This window comes from Sprattus sprattus (assembly GCF_963457725.1).
Source record: "Sprattus sprattus genome assembly, chromosome: 10".
Taxonomy (NCBI): Eukaryota; Metazoa; Chordata; class Actinopteri; order Clupeiformes; family Clupeidae; genus Sprattus; species Sprattus sprattus.
This window is the reverse complement of record NC_137908.1, coordinates 21,557,444-21,577,601: the sequence shown is the minus strand read 5'-3', so window position 1 is coordinate 21,577,601 and position 20,158 is coordinate 21,557,444. Positions and strand designations below refer to the sequence as shown.

The 20,158-nt window shown below is 38.8% G+C and overlaps 1 protein-coding gene across 1 annotated transcript in view; it reads right to left on the bottom strand.

Annotated features, from left to right (window-relative positions):
* stab1 (stabilin 1) overlaps positions 1–20,158 on the bottom strand; it is a gene marked incomplete at its 5' end in the record, with an annotated part of 62,034 nt that overhangs the window by 22,523 nt on the left and 19,353 nt on the right. The window contains 18 exons of the mRNA XM_080846104.1: positions 4,912–4,985; positions 5,175–5,300; positions 6,482–6,558; positions 6,883–6,928; positions 8,482–8,583; positions 9,127–9,322; positions 13,753–13,866; positions 14,172–14,225; positions 14,311–14,442; positions 14,567–14,701; positions 14,788–14,892; positions 15,002–15,103; positions 15,192–15,269; positions 17,095–17,206; positions 17,391–17,518; positions 17,722–17,769; positions 17,901–17,996; positions 18,601–18,696. Coding sequence (XP_080702230.1) covers positions 4,912–4,985; positions 5,175–5,300; positions 6,482–6,558; positions 6,883–6,928; positions 8,482–8,583; positions 9,127–9,322; positions 13,753–13,866; positions 14,172–14,225; positions 14,311–14,442; positions 14,567–14,701; positions 14,788–14,892; positions 15,002–15,103; positions 15,192–15,269; positions 17,095–17,206; positions 17,391–17,518; positions 17,722–17,769; positions 17,901–17,996; positions 18,601–18,696 — 1,821 coding nt within the window. The remainder of the gene's footprint in view (positions 1–4,911; positions 4,986–5,174; positions 5,301–6,481; positions 6,559–6,882; positions 6,929–8,481; positions 8,584–9,126; positions 9,323–13,752; positions 13,867–14,171; positions 14,226–14,310; positions 14,443–14,566; positions 14,702–14,787; positions 14,893–15,001; positions 15,104–15,191; positions 15,270–17,094; positions 17,207–17,390; positions 17,519–17,721; positions 17,770–17,900; positions 17,997–18,600; positions 18,697–20,158) is intronic.

Here is a 20,158-nt window from a genome sequence, read left to right as displayed (position 1 = left end):
TCAATTTTCTTTACGTCTTTCCATTTTTCTCTCTTTACACTCTCTTTATGCATAGCCACCCTTTTTCTCTCTTCTTCCCTTTTTTCTGTCCATGAATTCCCAATCTCTTTTTTCCTTTTTCATGTCAGATTTATCTGACTTTAAAGTCCTCAAATTCCATCCCTTCCATCTTTTTTAATGTCCATGTCTTCCACTCTATCCAGTAATCATTTGAACCATTTCCTCCCTCTCCTCTGTCATTTCTCTTTTCCACTTTCACTAATTTTCTCTCTCTCTAAAACTTCCCACCACTCATTTTTTCTATCTAGCCAATTTTTTCCATGTAGTACAATCCAGATACACTTATATTCATGCTGTGTATGTTGTTTTGTTTTTGTCTGCAATGGGGTTTTGTTTATTTAAATTTTTTCTGTGCTACATGTCGCCCGATCCTAACCTGTTACCCATAATCCAATACACCTGTTCCTTGTGCTCTGATTACCCTGTCTACGTAGGCTTGCCACCTTGGTTTGTTCATTTGTTCACAGTGTTTCCAATTTTCATCTGACCTCATTTTCTAATTCACATTACTGCCTGTCTTTTACTCCCTAGTTTCTAGGCACAGGCGAACCGGGCAGCCGCCCGGAGCGGCACTTTTTCATGACACGTGGGGGGCGGCACAAGCACTTAAAAAATAATAATAATAATAATCGTTTTCTATTATCCATCATATCACTGTGTTGGGAATTGGAAAATTGGCGCACCCTGCAGCTGCAGGCGCCCCTGCTCACTAAGGAGCTAAGTTCCGGTGTGCGAATTGCAGCGATTCGCATGGCGGAACCGCTTCACCAGGGGAGGTGATGCGCACGAGACGAGACGCATTTCATCACTAAGAGGCAGGGGCGCGAAAGGACATGGTAGACCTTTAGGCTACTAGAGCCTACAGTACTAGTCACGATAGAGCCTACTAGTCACGATAAACGTTGTTGATAACCAGTGTTGGGAGTAACGCGTTACAAAAGTAACGAATTACTGTAATGCATTGCTTTTTGCGGTAACACGGTAATGTAAGGCATTACAGAAAAAAAATTGGTAATATTTACCTCGGTACAAATGTCAGTAACGTGCGTTACAATGCATTTTTAACCTGGAATGAAGTGTTTTATTTTCCTTCATCCAAATTCGCCAAAATCACCGCGAGATCAGCAGAGGTGAAACGTCGGCGCAAAATGTTTCACTTCCTTTTCCTTAAGGCTAGTCGATGCCGCTTTCAACGGTGGAATCGCCAGCTTTCCGAAAAATTAGCAGCAAGATCCCTGTGGCCATTAGCAGCAATGATGACAAGGTAAGGCTAAAACGTTCAGATATGGTATCCTTGCAGATATGATACCCACACTATTGTGCCATGAGCCATCACTGTGGCTATTATGTTCTACTGTTTACCATAAGTACAGATACCACATCACCTTCCACTGGATGTGTGATTCACTAATTGAGCGTCTTGAGCTTCATTACAGTAAGATTGCCAAATCCATACTTCCAGTGATTTTGGTGCGTGTAACTTACAAGTAATACAATAGTAGTGTAATGCCTTACATTTTAAAAACAGTAATATTGTAATGTAACGAATTACTTTAAAATGACAGTAACAAGTAATAAATAATGCATTCCAGTTTTGAAGTAACTTGCCCAACACTGTTGATAACGTATAGTTAACGGTAATAGTTGTCGAAGACTCTTACTAAAGATCTTACTCATTTTCGTGGTTGAAAGTCGGTAACAAAACAGAGACAAATAGCAGATACACACTCACAGAAATACACACACAAAAATCACGAAGGCGTGTAAATCACCCAAAAATCACGAAGGTGTGTTAATCACCCTTGCTTCTCGTGCGCATCACATCCCCTGGTGAAGCGGTTCTCCCATGCGAACTGATGTTATGCTAGGCTTAGGCAAGTTATCTCTGGTTAAAACGAGCTAACATTATCTATTCACCAGCTGCGCTAGCAAGCCAAACAGTTATCCAAACGCTGTTTATTTTCGGACTGCGCATGTTATCGGAAAACGTTCACGTTGTCATGTTAATCCATTATTAAACTGAGCCTATCAACTGTTAATCCTTGGAGAGAACAAATCTGACAGTACAACTTTAAAACCAAATTAAACATTTGTTGCGCTGCTAAGTGTTCCACACCATAAGGTACACGCAAAAGTACAACACTATTTATTTTAGTGGGAGCTTATGTTTCTTTCCATAGTCACTCACGAGAGTGAATGTAAACATGTCAACGCTGAATGTGTCCGATAATTGATGCGTGCCGGTATTTGATTTTAAGGTATTACACTTACACCCCGGTCACACCTATGTGTAGGAATGCATTGATGCGTCATGGTTAATGGATCAAAGTGAATGGGGTGACGTCATCCTTTTGCTGAACTGAACGGAGCCACAATTCAGTTCGGCAAAGGATGACGGCACCCCATTCAAAGTGAATGGGGATCCGTTAACCCTGAGGGGGGACGGCCCAGTGTTCCGAAAGCCCAATATTCCGAAATCTCAATATTCCGATAAAAATAGTCCCCCTGGCATAATTTATAAATATTTTAAGTGGCACAAAACACGGACAGCATTAACCCTAGGCAATATTTGTTAATTAAGCCAACTCTGGTTTTGAATATAGGGTACCGTTCGTGCGAAGGAAATCCCCGGCAGATTTCCAGCACTGATAAAGCATGCATGCGTTGGCTATCATAAAAGTTTTTGTATCATCGCGATGCAAATGCCATGTGTGTATACAGGGTGCGATTTGCCGGGGGGGATGGGGGGGATTTACCCCCCCTCTGGTTTTTACATCCCCACCTCAGCTGGATGAATTTCATACATGGGGGGGATAACCCTCAATTATTTAAAAAACAATGAAAAAACAGACAGGGTGTGACAGCGTTTTCTTATACTTGCTTACATCGCTGGCACTAACGTTCACCTTACCGGAACTGTCGGCATTCTCAGAATTCGCTGGCTTTGCTAATTTCCGTGTATAGGCTACTGTAGTGAGTTCTGTCCAAAAAGGTTGCGTTTCAGTTTCAAAGTTTCAGTTTCGGTTTCAGTATTTCAAGGTGAATGAGAGGGAGCACAAGAACTGAGCGTCTAGCAGTGATTATCATATCATAGACATATATGATGCATGTATATGAAGATAATTAGGCCTATGTATTGCTTGTTTTTTTTTCATGATAAAAAAAAAAAAAAAAACATTCCCCCCTCTGGTTTTTGGACAAATCGCACCCTGTGTGTATATATGCCATGTGTGTATCTGAATTAAAGTTCATACTTGTGAAATAAATGCATTTATATGTTTATGAGTGTGTGTTCAATTCATTGGGATGTGCATGTGGGCTTTCGGAACAGCAGGCTGTCGGAATAATGGGCATTTCGGAACATTGACATTGAACAAACCCTGACGCATCAACGCATTCTAATGCATAGGTGTGACCGGTGTGTTAGCATTTTGATTGTTTAACAGAATGGCCGATGTTTGACACTGTCCGATAACTGGTATAGCTACGCTAGGACACTGCCCTGTCAGGGACAGGGTAATGGTAGTTAATTAACTAATAAACGTTCGGAGGGGTTACGCCTGGGTCGTAATTCCATGTAGAACCGCCACTAGCTAGCAAAGAGGCTAATATGGGAGCAAGCCTCTATCCCTAGCAGGTCCCTTAAAGTTTCGGAAAGTTAGGTTCACTCACTGTACAGCTCAGTACCCACGGCTTCTTCAATACAAACACAGTTTTTAATTTATGATACTTGCACTTAAATAATTTAACATAAAAACATAAACTTCTCAACAGATTAAACATTATCAACATCTATTCAAGTAAACTGTTACGCCCGTCTACCCCTACTGGCTTGGCAGTGGCAGTGCAATGGTCTTTAGGTGGTGAATGGGCGTAATTTGCTTGATTGTCCACACCTGACGAACTGTGGATAAAAGCCATGCTGTTTGCCTTCAGAGAGGGCTGGCATTCTCACCAGGCATTGGAAGCTGGTGAACACCATGCGGTTGGTCCGGCTGTTTTGCAGTCACTATTTTATCCACTACTTTTTAGTTATATAGAAATAAAACCTTTTTTTCGTACAACTCTGTGGTCTGGCTCTTCATTTGTTGCGGCTCAAGAGCCGGGTCGTAACAAATTGGGGGCTTGTCCGAGATCTTTGAACCTTTTGTTGTGGAGACCAGACTGCAGAGTTTAAAAATAGGGTAAGTTAATAGGCAGGGTGTTGAGCAAACTCTCCTAGTTAGGGTGCTTCAGCTGGGTAGCTGTGCTGCCCTTCCATCGGAGCACTTGTTTATTATTTTGCTTTGTTGTTTTGTTTATTGTTTTTCGTGGTTATCCTGGGTGGGGGTACGCTTCGGAGCTAGGCAGTGGGCTATATCTGTGGTCTGCTGTCTACTCACGAGTTCAGCGTTCAAAGTTGCCTCGAGCCCGGTACGCCACTGAAGACTAGATGACAGTCGAGGGGCTTTACCTTTTGTTTTAGGGTTCCTAGAGGAACCCTTTTAAGGGGGGAGGTGTTACGCCCGTCTACACCCCTACTGGCTTTGCAGTGGCAGTGCAATGGTCTTTAGGTGGTGAATGGGCGTAATTTGCTTGTTTGTCCACACCTGACGAACTGTGGATAAAAGCCATGCTGTTTGCCTTCAGAGAGGGCTGGCATTCTCACCAGGAATTGGAAGCTGGTGAACACCATGCGGTTGGTCCGGCTGTTTTGCAGTCACTATTTTATCCACTACTTTTTAGTTGTATAGAAATAAAACCTTATTTTCGTACAACTCTGTGGTCTGGCTCTTCATTTATTGCGGCTCAAGAGCCGGGTCGTAACAAAACTAATAACTAATAAAATAACACAATCAAAGGTGAACTCACCAAATTGGGCCCAGTTTTGATGCAGAGAGCATTTGCGTCACAGTCACCATTTTTTTTTAAACAGGGGTTTATTTCTGTGATGAATGAAAATGATTGACTTTAAAAATAACAGACTAAATGACACAATTCTCTTTCAGCTGTCTTGCAAGTAACAGAGATAAAATGTCAAATTAACTTTATTAAGCAAGTAACTATACAATCCCCATATTCAAGTACATGATTCTTTCCACTCATTTAAGGAGGCTAGATTGATTTTCACTTACCCAAACATATAACTCCATCTCCAGTGTAACCTGCCTTGCACATGCATACCTTTTCCCCTGGGTTGATTTTTGTGCAATTTGCATTTGGTGAACAGTCACCATTACGAGTCTCACATAAGTTGATTTCTGTAGAGAGAACCTTATTAAATAATTATTTACTGGATGATAAACACAGTGGATGCACACTATAAGCCTTCACAACTTGAAGTATCAGAATGTTTAATACATCTTCTTTTACCTCTTCATAATGGCACTGATGACAGCTTTGCCTTAATTTAAATTGTATTGTTACTGTTTATTCAATAAATGCTCTTAATGGAGCCATATGTGACTCCATACAACCTTGTATAGTAATAGTTTGGTAGGGCTTAGAGTAGTAATATAGCATACACAAACTGATTCCAAAGCTGCTCAACATCATGTCTTTCTCTATAATATAAATTCTTAATTAAAATATATATTTATGATTGGCTGGCATTTAGAATTGAGTTAAATGATTCAGTTAAATGAAAGTGATGGACAAGCCCACAGAAGGGGAAAGCTACCCCCATCACTCATAGACTTACATGCAAAATGTTGGTACAATGACGGTATAATTTATTTTACACTGAAGCAGTCATATACTACAAAATATCTTTCCACCAACATGATCACACACTTTAGTGTTTAGAGATTTATTTTTAAGGAACTCAGATTTGCCCCAAAACAACAGCTGATCTAATGCATGTCTCCGACAGCACTTAAAGTTCTGAAGTGTCACGAACCTCTTGGCTACACCATCTTGAGAGCAACCATCTCATTATCTCATCATGTCACCAGTATATATAATGACCCCCTGTGTCTCGTTATCTCATCATGTCACCAGTATACCTAATGACCCCCTGTGTCTCGTTATCTCATCATGTCACCAGTATATCTAATGACCACCTGTGTCTCGTTATCTCATCATGTCACCAGTATATCTAATGACCACCTGTGTCTTGTTATCTCATTAGTTCCTCTGTATTTAAGCACTCATCTTTCCGCAGTTGAAGGTATGTCAATATTTGTGTGCTAAGTTCAGACGGTATTTGGCTGCTCCTTGTATTCCTGGTTTGTTGTAAGTAAAGACTTCTCGTTGTGATACAAGTATGCCTATGTGTCGTACACTTGGGTCCAGCCCTTTTCAGCAGAATGACTGTTATGTTTATCTTAATTCTTTTAAAGAGAGAAGATGAAACATGGAAACAAGCTAAATAATGGCATAAAGCCAGCACACATTTATGCAGTAAAATCAGGCTACAAAAAAATAAGAAACTGTTTCATACCTTTGCAAATTAATCCATTCCCTTCATAACCAGCTACACAGGAACAAGCTGGTTTCCCTCCATCCTTTGAAATACAACTATAAAAAGTTGGATTATTATTATTGTGTTATCTAGAAAATTCAGACATTTAGAAAGAACCATAACTATAGGGTGTGTGTGAGCATGTTCTGTTTATTTAATGATGTATTTGTTGCGTTATCCTGCTGCTTAGACCACGGGTAGAAGTGGCTTAGCCATATTTCTACCTTTTTATAATTCTTGTGGTGTGGTATGGCCATTAGTCTTACCTTCTGATCAGTTCAGGTTGACATGTCCTTGTTTAAACATTTTCCACAACTAAACCTGCATATTACTCTGACATTGTTGGTTTACTGAGACATGTAACATGGTTTTTCACTTACTGGGCATTTACATCACATACTTCTTCACAGTCATTATGTCCAACTTCTGCAATACAAAGATTTGACACAAATGAAAATTCCCGTTATCATGCATAAAACAGTAACAAACATACATACTGTTTATACTACTGAATATTACAGTTTTCAATTAAATATTTCAACTTTTTAGCCACAGTAATCATCCATATTCTCTGCCAGTCCTCATCAAAATGGTGTGTCTTTATGTGGCCTAGGCAACAAAGGATTTAGCCTAAGCCTATCAGAAGGCAGGCCCGCAGGACAGTAGCCAAAGTAAGCAGTGTGTGTTAGTCAGATACTGGGTGACACTGTTGAGAAAACTGCTGCTGTTATTGACTGCGGATTTCTAACTTCTAACTTAAATAGAAGAAGAGCCCTACGTAAGATTATATAGTAACAGTAAGCCTATATATTTAGTTCATTACCATAGAGTAAAGAGCAACTTACCAACAAATCCAGTTAAGAGCGTGTGGAGCTATCGAAATGGTGAATCTGTTATGACTGTTACGAACCGACTATACAAAGCTAGTAGATTAAAAACAAAAACTATTTAAAGAACTTCTATTTACCTTTGACAGTAGCTCAAAGCACTTGTCAAGATGTGGTTCTGACAATCATAATGAATATAGAGTTTACATGTTCCTGTGAAGTTTTGAATATTCAGTGCTATTTCTCATTATCTCTTTGACCGTTTTAGCCACTAAGCCACTAAGTGTTCTTAACAGTAACCTAGTACAGTTAGCTACATAGAAAAATGTGCTTTATGGAGTAATGTGAGATTTGCATTATTTTCAATGTGTGAAATTGATGGACAGATAAGTTGTATTTTGTTATTTATTTTATTATATGGCAGCGATAATATGAGCGTTCTGATTGGCGGAGGTGTGGTAATTCCTCCCACGTATAGACTGCTCAGGGGCCTCAGTGGGCAATATGGAATTGTGTTTTAACCTACAACGAAAATCTTTTGTGAGAAGACTCCACAAAACTAATTTTTTTCTATTTACAAATTTTCATTTACTAAATAAGCGAAAGCGAACACTCTGAGTTTAACATAGTGAGTTTTACTATCCAGATGAACAAGAAATATAGTTACAACTGGAGGTGGAGATGACGAAAATGAAACGAAAACAACAGCCAGGAGGAAATAGAGAACTTTCTAAACGAGCAGAAAAGTGCAAACACTGCGAGAATATCCACACAGCATCCTCAAGGACAAGGAGTTTGAAACGTCCCGTAGTATCTTGGCTGCCAAACGGAAGCAGCTGGTTGTTAAACACGGAAAAGATAACAGTCCAAACACCACTGGCTGATTTCAGATGGCGACAAAGCAAAGTTGTTTGAGAGCAGTTTGTTTGAGAAAAATGCCATATAATAAACAACTTACTAACATCGACCGTTTAGTCATGCTGGAAAATATCAAACTTCAGACTAGACAAACAAGTAAACTTCGGTTTCTGGATTTACACGCAAGTGTATTGTGTCGAAATACCTGAAATATATTAACTCTCCATTAAGAACCAGCTCTTTGTGCTTTCCTCACATATGACATATTTAGTTAAAAGTCACAGCTATACAAACCAGCAGAGCAGTTTTCTCCTTTCCAGCCTTTATAGCAGACACATGTTCCATCGCCATCTATTCCATCCATACACTTTCCATTCTGCTTGACACATGTGCACACTGTAGAGGAAGGAGCAAAAACACATCAGTTATGGAAGAATCTGTTATGAACAAAAAAAACATACCCAACCCTGTTTTTTATGGCGTTGGAAACAAAGCAGCAGTATAATAAATAGAATTTTGCCTACATCACAAAACAAAGAAAATGTTAAGAAACAGTATTCAATTCTGCTGTTTAGGCCCCATTGCATTTGTCTCCATCTACTCTAAGCATAGAGGGAACTCATCCATGGCAATACTGATTAGCTGGAAACACATGTTGTAGCTCATCAAGAGCATTATAATTAGACTGACTTTCAGGTGTGCTTTAAGAAGGTAAATAGAAAAGATATGTAGGGGGCCTGTTGAGCAGCCCTGAGGACCCTTAGACTAGCAAATGTGTTCAGTATGAAGTGTTAACCCTGGAGTTTAGTTAGCAAAGTTACTGCTTTTTGTGATAAAATGGTTGGAATGACAAACACATAAACCATAAAACATGGAGTAAACCCTGTAAACAGTCTGACCCTTTAGTGTAGGGGTGAATGAGCAAGAAATACATTTTACCTGACTTGCAATCTCTTCCATATCGTCCTGGCAGACAAATTTCGCAAGCAGTACCATTGAATCCCGGCTTACAGTGACACTCTCCAGTGCCAAGAACAGTATCACTACACTTTCCATTGTTATTACACCAATTGTCTATCTTTCCTGGGCATTTAAAACATTCATGCCCATAATAACCTGAACAACATGAGTGATCCTGTAGGTAAAGAAAAAACGTATCGGATTAGTACTGTGCTTACAAATATAAATAAATCTATCCACCACTGTTACACATTGGGCCAAACTCTTCCAATCACCTGTAAGTCCTTTTTTGCACGCAAGTTGCACGTGTTCTACCCTTCGCTTGAAATAGGTGTGATTAATTTAAAACAGAAGAAAACTGGGTCACACTCTTGTTAATTTTGGCTGTCTGGCAAATGTGGAATGTGGACTTTGAAAATGAAAGCAAGGGGAGAACTGTATTACAAACAGCCTCAAAGGAAAGTATCTGTTTCTATGTTAGCACATAAACCCATCATTCAGGTAAATAAACCATATCACACATTTGTTTCTATGCTATGACATAAACCCATCCATCAGGTAAATTAACCATGTCACACATTAGTTTCTATGCTAACACATAAACCCGTTGATCAGGTAAATCAACCATATTACACATTTGCTTGGCCTATTCATGCGACATGTTGATTCACATTGAGGAAAAGGTGAATCAAAATGTTTCAATATCCCATCTTAAGATCATGTTGCGTAGCCTATTATCATGCACTTTGCAACCGATGGCAAATATATTTGCATTTACTCTCTGAAACGACTCAGATGCAAGGACAGACAGCACATATTATTCTGATGAGGACCAGCAGGTCTGGATGGTTATTTTGGCTTGAAAGCTGTTCATCCAGGCATCTGTGAAGTGGATGATGGCCAGGGATGGATTAACGAACAGGCCTACCGGGCTCAGGCCCAGGGACCCATGAGCTCCGAGGGCCCTTAAGCCAGATCCTCTGCGTGAAGTCGCTGTTATGTATCTCTTATTTGTGGTTGAAAAAGGTGTATTTTGTTCATTTGCAAATGGCTTTAATTGAGTGTACCTGTGCTGTGTTAGAAAATGTGCATGTGAGCCAGGGGCGTTACTAAAGACAATGAAGCTAGTGACGTTAGCTTGATGCGACAGTGATCAAGGATGATTTTTTTTTTTTTTTACCCTACTAGATACCATATGCTATATATTCCCTTAAAATGGCAAACCTCTCTCTGTCATGGTTTTCATAATTTTTAGGGGGAGATCGTCAGTAGAAATCTTACACAATTATATGCTTACCGTTAATTCACTAAAGGCACTATTAAAAAGCAGATTCAGTTAAATTAATGATTTAACATGTCCAGGCCCAGGGGCCCGTGATTTCTTAATCCGTCAATGATGATGGCTTCACAGTCAAGTACATCGCTCGATGCCAGGGGTGCGGATAGCACTAGGGACGGGGTGAACATGTCCCCCCCAGATTCATAGTGACCCCGATCCGTCCCCCTCACTCTGCCTATGTAAGGCGACAATCATCAGTTAATAACTCTGCACAGCTGATTAGGCGATGTTAGCCTCCCCCCAGTTTTAAAAATCCCATCTGCACCGCTGCTCGATGCGAGTTTGTAAGCTCTAGTATATCCATGCAAGGCCAGAACACTTCTTCTTCTTTGCACTTGGCGAGCTCTTTTCAGTCTTTAATTAAGCTTTATTATATATGGAACCCTTTATTTACTACACTTGTTCACAAGATGTTTCAGTAGATTCACAAGATGTCAGTAGATGAAGACCAAAATTCGACACACAAATAATGTGCTTTTGTAACTTCATTTGTACTGTAATAATGTTGAAAATATACCTACTTCCCATATAAGACAATGGACCCTATTTTTAGGATGATAACGGCTGGTTGAAACAGGTGCGCATGCACACTGTTGCTCAGTGGTAAAGGTGTGATCAAAGGCAATAAGTGGGCAGAGCCAGGCCAAAGTTAATTAGTGAAATATTTGGTTTAAGCCGACCAATAGCATTGTTGAGCAATCCCTTTAAACTGAATGCGTCAGATGAGATTACAAGGTAAAACGATACAACAAAAATGTAGAGCTTATATCTTTGCTGAAATGTTAAATGTTTCAGTAGACATTCTGGCACTTGCTTCGTTGCGATTTGCAGAAGTGGTCAGCTCTATTTTCTAAGGACATAAAAGTTTTTGGATGGAAATCCAAGTTTACTAAGTATGCTACTTCCCTCATTTTTCCCAAATAGCATAGGCTACCTACTGTATCGTGATGTGAAAGAATGATCTCAAGTTTTTTGTCTACTGCTACATCATATTACGTTCGTCTCAGGTAACTATGGTATTCAACATTAATTACATTTAAATAGTAGCCTTCACTTTTTTACTTAGAATTATTCTGTGAACAAACTGTAGGGTATTAAAGCAGCACAACGGATCAATAGCTATTCGCTAAAGGTATGCTAGCAGCTAAAACTAACGAAATCTCTTGAAATGTGCTGACTTTGACATTATGACAAATTAGTTACTCAACGACTGTCCTTACACAGTCAAACATCAAGCAAGTGCAACACAAGACAAAGCAAGACGGCAAATAAGCTACTTACTAGATCGGCAGAAAGTAAACAAGTCAGGTCTGCGGGCTGTGGCAGGCAAAACTACAGAACGCAGTTATATGCCTATAGACCCTGGTATGGCAATGGCACGGAGGCTATTCTCCATATTAAAAGTCATTGTAGCGCCCCAATTTTTTAAAGCTGTTATTTTAAGGTTAAACTGCTTATCTTAACCCTAATCCTGAAGTATAATTGTTGCATAATGGGGCTTTAAGTGCAGTTCATGAATCTAGAATCCCAGCAGAACTGAAACTGGTGAGTGAAAGCCTGTTTAGCTGCCACTAGATCAATTGGAAAGAGTGGACATAAAGGTAGCCTACTCATTTGTCTAACACGAGGCTACTGGTGACTGTATGTGTAGATAAACTAACAATATGGGATATCCCAGAGGCAGGGAAATAACCTGCTGCAGAAAATGCAAGAGCATTACACAATTGGGGAATGCATAAGATATGGGAGGTTGTGAACTATCAGCTGCGATATAAAAGGTCCTGTAAGAAGCAAAAACGTACCTCTCCTTTGAGATAGTCACCTAGCGCAGCAAGACACCACTCCCAGTGATCCTGTCACGCTTGGGACGCTCCCTGGGAGTCTTGTTCTTTAAGCGTTGCCAGCACCATCTGCAATATGTTTTGGATCTCCTCCACTGTGTCTACGGCAACCCCCTCAGCTTTAACTTCATGTAAGAGAAGAGAATGAAGTCCCAGGTAGCCAATTCCGCGAGTAGGGGTGGTGGGGAGCGACAATCGTGTTAAAAACTTGCATGTTTTCCATGCGCTGTCCGGTGCAAATTGTCATGGTGGAGCACCCAAATGCCAGTGTGACACAGTTCAGGTCATTTGCACATTGCATTATCCCAGGGTCAGACTGTCAACATTGAGTTATACTATAATATTCTGAGGTGTTTATAGGTGCAGAACCTTTTGATTGCTACCCGTATGTTCATGTTGAAGAATTTGAACACCTGGACCAACCTGAATGTAACCTCTGCATTCCACCGCAACCAAGAAAAGAGATCATTATTGGGTATTTATAAAAACAATTGGGTTCTATCGCGTTATTTAGCTGTTTCTGATTGGACGAGAGAAGTTCCATGAGTTGGATTATCCGTCAACATACCAACTCAGACTTTTCACAGCTAAATCACTCCGCGATGAAACATTCTTTAGCGCATTGATGATAACCGTAATTATTTTTTTTTTTAATTCCAAACAAAGACGTTGACAATGGAACTCATTTTTGTTGCGGAGAAACAATGGCAAAATAAAGACTTTTTAATCAATAACTTCGTGTTGAAATGTTAATTTGTTGACTGTAGAATTGTTTTATAAAAGCAATATAGCACTCGTGGGAGTGGGGTAGGTAAGGGATAATCCCACGGGTGTTGTTGCTTACGCCACTCGGCCTCCGGCCTCGGTGGCTACGGCCGAGCAGCACTCGCGGGATTATCCCTTACCTCCCCCACTCCCACTCGTACTATATTGCTTAATTAAATCATTGACGACTTTACTGCTGATTGAGCAATTAATTGAAGTCGAACAAATTTGACAAGGCCTACCTCTGCCAGATGCTCGAGCTCGACTCTTTCAAGTGGTGTAACTTTTAAATAATTTTATCCTCTGCCAGGAAATGTTTACTTCGAGAATATCCAAGATAGATTAATTGCATTTACTCATAACACAGGTCTTCCCGGTCAGAGAAGAACATTACGCCACGCCCATATTGAAAAATCCACGTCAGCCATTATAGTCCTCAAAATAGAGGCCAATATGGTGTTTAATCTTGTAGTACTACTTCACTTACTACAGCCCTAAGAAGTGTGTAGCTGAAAAGTGAGTAATTCAAAGCCAGTTACTCAAAATTAAGGGTAGAATTTGTGTAGGCTGAAAAGTGCATAGCTGCAATTTTTTTTACCCACTTAAGCGCATGGGAGAACTGCCCCATGCCACAATGTTACAATGTCAAAGAATACTTACTGATGTTTTCTTCAAGCACTCCATTACACAGCCAGGCACATATTTCCTCTTGGTGCCCACTTTTTTCTTGTATCTACAGTTAGGTTTCATATTTGGTAGGAAACTTTCTCTTATCTAGAAACAGAGCAAGAAAGGCATTTTACTCTCAGTCTGCATTTCATTTCTCTTAGTGTGTCCCACACTGTCTCGCAGCCAGGCTGTTTACATTTACTATACAGTTAAAAAAAAGCTATGCATTTTCATCAGTATGTGTGCTCCAAATTAATCCCCATGATCTTGGTGGGAGCACCATTCTCTACCAGTCTAGCAGTTGAGTCACAATAATGCTTTTTATTGATAAGCTTAAGTGAAGTATAAAAATGTAAAACATGTGAACAAGTGCAACAATGACACAAATAACAAGGTGTTGAAAACCTTACTGGGTTGGCCATGCTGAAGCACCTGGGTACTGAGTCACAAGAGGAGCATCGCCCCTGAAAAGTGAGAATAGTACATTAGCAACACAAAAGGGCTTAAATAAAAAAACACAAGAGGTCTGAATAAATAAATGATACTTACCGACACTTTCAGAAACACATCCTTGCTACAGCGGTTCTTATGGATCTCCAGAACTTGTGGGATTGCCATGACAACTCCCCGATTAGTTTCATAAAATGACCCATTAAGAGGAACTTTGCCATTTGCCATTGTCTAGATCACAGAACTGACATCATTATGGGGAACCATTCTTTTATTTCTGTGTTTTTGAACACTACTACCACAGTTTGTTGCTGTGGTAAAAGCTGAAGTAAAAGCAGCTTTCACTATAACATACCTGATTTTTGCTGTTAATATGAAACATAATTTGATAAGAATTTCCAAGCAGTGTGCTTTTTAAAGTTCCATCCCTTATGTGATCAGGAAAAATCTGCTCATCTGGTATGATGTGATATTTGAAAACATCTTCATCCTGTTAAGATTAGGAGTTGGTAAATGGTAAATGGTAAATGCACTCACTTTCAACTCTAAATATCCAAGTCCTTAAATGTAACTAACCAATTCTGTAGAATTTCTCTTTTTCAAGTAATCATCAATGGCACTATCAAATGGAATGAAGAGGGTGTGGCCTTGTTTTGATATGTTATCTGTTAAATTGAAAAGCTACAAAACAATGGAAAACAATTAATTAAAAACAAGCTTTCAACAAAGTTCAATTCTTAATAAAAATGCTGTATCTAGGCTATTTTGTGTACTATTATGTGTGTCTTACTAGCGCAGTTTTTCTAAAGTGGCTAAACCCAGGTGTCTTGTTCAGGAAGTCCATAAGGTCAGGTGGCACAGAAGGAAGAGCTGAAATGGGAGGTCTCAGCACCTGAAAGAAAAGCCATATAAACAACTGTCACAGTTCTACTAGTACAATTTACTTGTTGAGAATAAGTTAGGAAGAAATAATTTCGTACAGTATCGATGATATGGATGTATCCATTCACTGCTTGCACGTCAGGGACAAGAAAGGTGGCATTTTCAATCATAATCTCCTAGAACGAGAAAAAAAAGTGAAACTACAGCCACAGAGTGAACAATTATTTCCCAGAAAAACTGGGATTCGTGTAGTGACAGCATCATTGAAATTGATGTCACTGATGATGTTCTCAACCATGAATAGGTGGGTGAATTAGTTACAAGTTAAGCTTCTCTGGGCCCCATTTTTCGTACATTGCTTGAGTAATATGAAATAATGTCCCATATCCAAAATCAATTAATTGAGGAAGCCATGACTATTTGAAAAGGGCATCCATATTGAGACATTAAACTATGATCATTAAAAGCCCCACCGGTTAAAGGTGGTAGTCAGAGAGAGTGCATTTTTCTTTCGGATAGCTGTAGACATATCTTAAAGTTAGCAACGACAAGAAACCATGATGAAAGCATGAAAGGTGGTGACAAATTAAGTGTGTAGGCCACCACGGTTAACTACGACTTTATAAATGATAACATTACCCTATTTTCCAGACTATTAACCGTACAGTATATAAACCACATTAGAGTACTTTATGTAACTTTATAAAACAAACCTGTGTATTAACAACATGTATTCAACATTACTTTATTGTGTCACATGAAACTTAATGCCATTTAGTTGTGGTGCAAGGGCTACTAGCTATTTGAAAGGGTGCCTGTGCAACACATATTCATATTCACTAGTGCTGTCAAACGATTAAAATATTTAATCGCATTTTCGTCATAGTTAACTCAAAATTAATCGCGATTAATCGCAAATGTTATTTTAATGCTCTTATCATGGAAAAGTGGATTGGCTTGCTTTATACAATGTTTTATTTTATTGAAAAACAACATTTCCAAACAGGGCGGTACAAAATAAAATTAGAAAATGCACATTTCTGACTCAAGTTTGCTGTGAACATAGAAGTCAGGCCTCTTATTTAAAAAACAATGAACCGTAACAGTTAGGTTACCAATAAAAGGTAAGCCAACTACTTACTGCTTTCAGCCAGCTGCCTGTTGACATTTTCAGACAGTGAAGCTCGCTTCTTTTGCACAACACAACTTTTAAAGGTAAACTTTCTATTCAGAAGCTTTTTATCAACCATTTGCCATTACCATCACTCAAACCGCAACGTTAGCGTTTTTTTTTTTACAACGCGTTAATCGCGCGATAAAAAAATTAATGGCGTTAATATGGGTTTGCGTTAACGCTGTTAATAACGCGTTAAACTGACAGCACTAATATTCACACATATTAACATTGATTCATATTAACTCACGCTAGCAGCTGCCAACTGTTAAGATGGTTCCCTGAGGAATACACGTCACCCTTTACTTTATCGTTATGGAAGACTGAATGTGAATGAAACTGTGTTATCTATGCCATGTTGTTTTAACCAGATGCATGGGTATGTGAAAAGGATGGAGAAAGAGAAACCCATTTACACTTTATCTGCCAGAGTTACTATGCCCGTTACTACCAGGTGAAAAAAATGCATTTCCATATGAAGGCTGCACCTAAGTATTTACAAAATCAATGTATAAACTGCAGTTTATAGTCGGGAAATTAGGTTTGCCCTTTTAGGCTTTATCGTTGCTTGTGTATTTCACCATAAAGACCTTCAATCACTTGATGATCAAAGATCTACTTTTATTGAATTTTTTCTAATAGGGAATACAATTATTTATTGCCCCTACTTGGGGCATTCCGTAGGATTTGGGCAAACTCACGGTAAATAGAAAACCAGTAATCCACATGCAAAGAATGGGGCTCAGGTGATTCACATCTAAATAAGTGTGATGTAAAAAAAGATAAAATATGATTCCATTAAGTACAAATATGTATAGTCCACGCACTGTACTACTGTTTTTGATGTTCCATTTTGTGCTTGTCTGAAGAGTTGCCATTTGCTGGTTGACATGCTGCTGTAAATCCTCATAGGAAAATATACCATCTAAAAAGTGTGCACTGAAGAACAACACAATTTGTTACTTTTTTACATGTTACATACAGTAATCAAATGAATTAAAAAATATGATAATTAAAAATATCAGACACTATGAGATACAGGTTCTACAGTCAGTGAAATTGAAAGTCATAGAATTTTCATGGCACATTATTGTCACAGAATGTTCTGGCTACAAATCCTTACTTTAGAAGGTGTGGGAGTCTGTAATAGTCGAACCAAAATGTCTCTTCAGTACTGCTTAGTTTTCTGAAAGCAGTCCTGGAGGGCACCAAAGCTGTGACATTCCCATCAAGGTTTAATAAGTGGGTTTTCTACAACAAATAAAAAAAACACTTTAATAAGTCCTGCATGAATTCAAAGAACATTTTTAATTTTTAATGTTCAGTCAGAGCATCGTCTAAATTAAACTTTACTTATGACATTTTCATGGTTTGTTGATGTGAACTTAAAAGAACCTCAATATATAGTGTTACCTCTTTCTGTAAATATTTCTAATAAAGATGGTTTTCCAAACCTGAATTAAACGATAGAAATCATAGTAATCAGAATTCCACTCCAGTTCCTGCAGACGCAAAAAAGAGTGACAGCATGAAAACACAATTAAACCAGTTTCCTTCAAATAGCAATCAGTGGACAGTTCCCTGGCTATATATATAAACTATATTAAAATATAAAAATATAAAAAACACATACCATCCGTATGGAACCATAGCATGTGATCCCATCACCATGGTAGTTTTCCGGGCAAACACAATTACGTAATCCACTACCATTTTGCTTGCATGTTGCCTATAATTATATGACATTTAATTGAATTGCATTGATACAAAGCTGAATAGGCATACATAGAAGGTTCTGCAATAATAATAACTTAATTTAAGTTAATATTAAGTTTCACAGTTGTGCTAGTTAGACTATCCAGAGACAGTGAACTGATGATTTGTGCTAGTTAGACTATCCAGAGACAGTGAACTGATGATTTGTGCTAGTTAGACTATTCAGACAGTGAACTGATGATTTGTGCTAGTTAGACTATTCAGACAGTGAACTGATGATTTGTGCTAGTTAGACTATTCAGACAGTGAACTGATGATTTGTGCTAGTTAGACTATTCAGACAGTGAACTGATGATTTGTGCTAGTTAGACTATTCAGACAATGAACTGATTATTTATAGTCAAATTCTCGTTCCAAATGATATACTGTTGGCACTCGCTTACTTAATGGGAAAGTGGCGTGGTAAAAATGTTGTAATGATTAAACTCAGAAAATGGCATGCCCGATTTTCTCGGATTTCAGAGTTTTCCGAGAATTATGGTCTGAAGATTTAAGGGTGCCACATATTGGCTTGTTTTGATCTCAAAGTTTTGAGCGGAGTACTTTGAAAAACATACCAGGTCATGGCAGCCTCCATTGTTCTTCAGACAGGGATTGACCATGATGCAGACCCTGCCATCTCCCATGTACCCCTTTATGCAGGAGCAGTCATTCTGCATAACAACACAAACCATTGATTATATACTATTTTTCCAATAAATAGCCATTTTATTTTGTAGAGAAACATCTTTACCCCTTTCAAAAATATCTTGTGCAGTCCATTATTCTCTGCTTGCTGTATGATGTTTCTGATGCTATTGACTAATTATAGTACAGATTAATAAAAAGAATCTGGAAATCTATCTGGTGCTACCATATACATCTGATAGATGAATAGTATACCGTTGAACAATAGTAAGGTAACATGTAGCAAAATGCGAGAGCTTGCAAACTTGATGTGAGAACTTGTAGCAGAAAAATCTGAACTCAAATGTTAATATTTTCACACATGCAAGCTAAATTTGAGAGCTTGTAGAAAAAGTATGAACTTGAGTCGAAGTTTTCAGTTATGGGTAATACTCACCCACCTGTGTTCTGAATGTGAAGTCACAAAAAAAAATATTAACAAATGTATTGATTGTGTTTTCAAAACTATAACTTATTTACACGATTACAACCTATCAAAACGGTCCCTACAACTTCAAACCTGTGCGTCTTGACTTTTGCAACACTATTTGCAATAACCCTGTTGCAAAACTATTGTAAGTGTTGCATAATGAAGGAATCAGAATGTAAGGTTCAGAGTTTATAATGATTGACAATATTTAATAATCCAATGAATCTAATATTCATTTGGTAGTTGTTGCTTGTAATTGGATTTAGGCTAAGGCCACGTCCACACAGAACCTGGATTGCCTGAATCCGGAAACATTTTTGGATCCGGTACTTCTTTTTATCGCGTCCACACAGAGCCGTGTCAAGAAAAACCTGCATCTACACGTAAACGCTGGAGCGGAGTGGTTGAAAATGCTGTAAAGTCGTCATGGAGCATGCGCATAATAAAGACAGATGTCAAGATCAGGCATGAAAACGGGTAAGGGGTGAAAAAGGTGAGGAGGATATTACCCCTCTGGGGGGCTCCGGGGGCGTGCCCCCCCTGTAAGTAAAATTTAAATATTCCATATTTTAAAGCGTCAATCTGATGCAGTTTGAGATGCTTATTTTCCAACCTGGGGAGAGCTGGAGAAACTTAGCTTCAGCCATGAGTCAAAAAATATTTTGGCCTCCTTACTTAGTATTATGCAAGCCATTTCATGCCAGCCTGTCACTGGGTCTATCATTTACAGTATATGAGGCACAATGTGGTAAGGTCACCACAAATGGCTTAATGCATAGCCCCCATGAGAGATGCCGTAACTTAACTTGTCTACTCTTCCATCATGATTGACAGCCAATACAATGTTATGTAATTCAGATTTCAATACATTTTATTGGCGAGGCCCTTCGCGTTAATATTTCCATGCACTCGCATCATCCAGTTATTCAACATAATAAATCAGCGGCGAAAAAAACAATACAATCATATATTCTTTAGAAGTACTAAATGATGCAAAATGTAAGGATCTCTTTTCATTT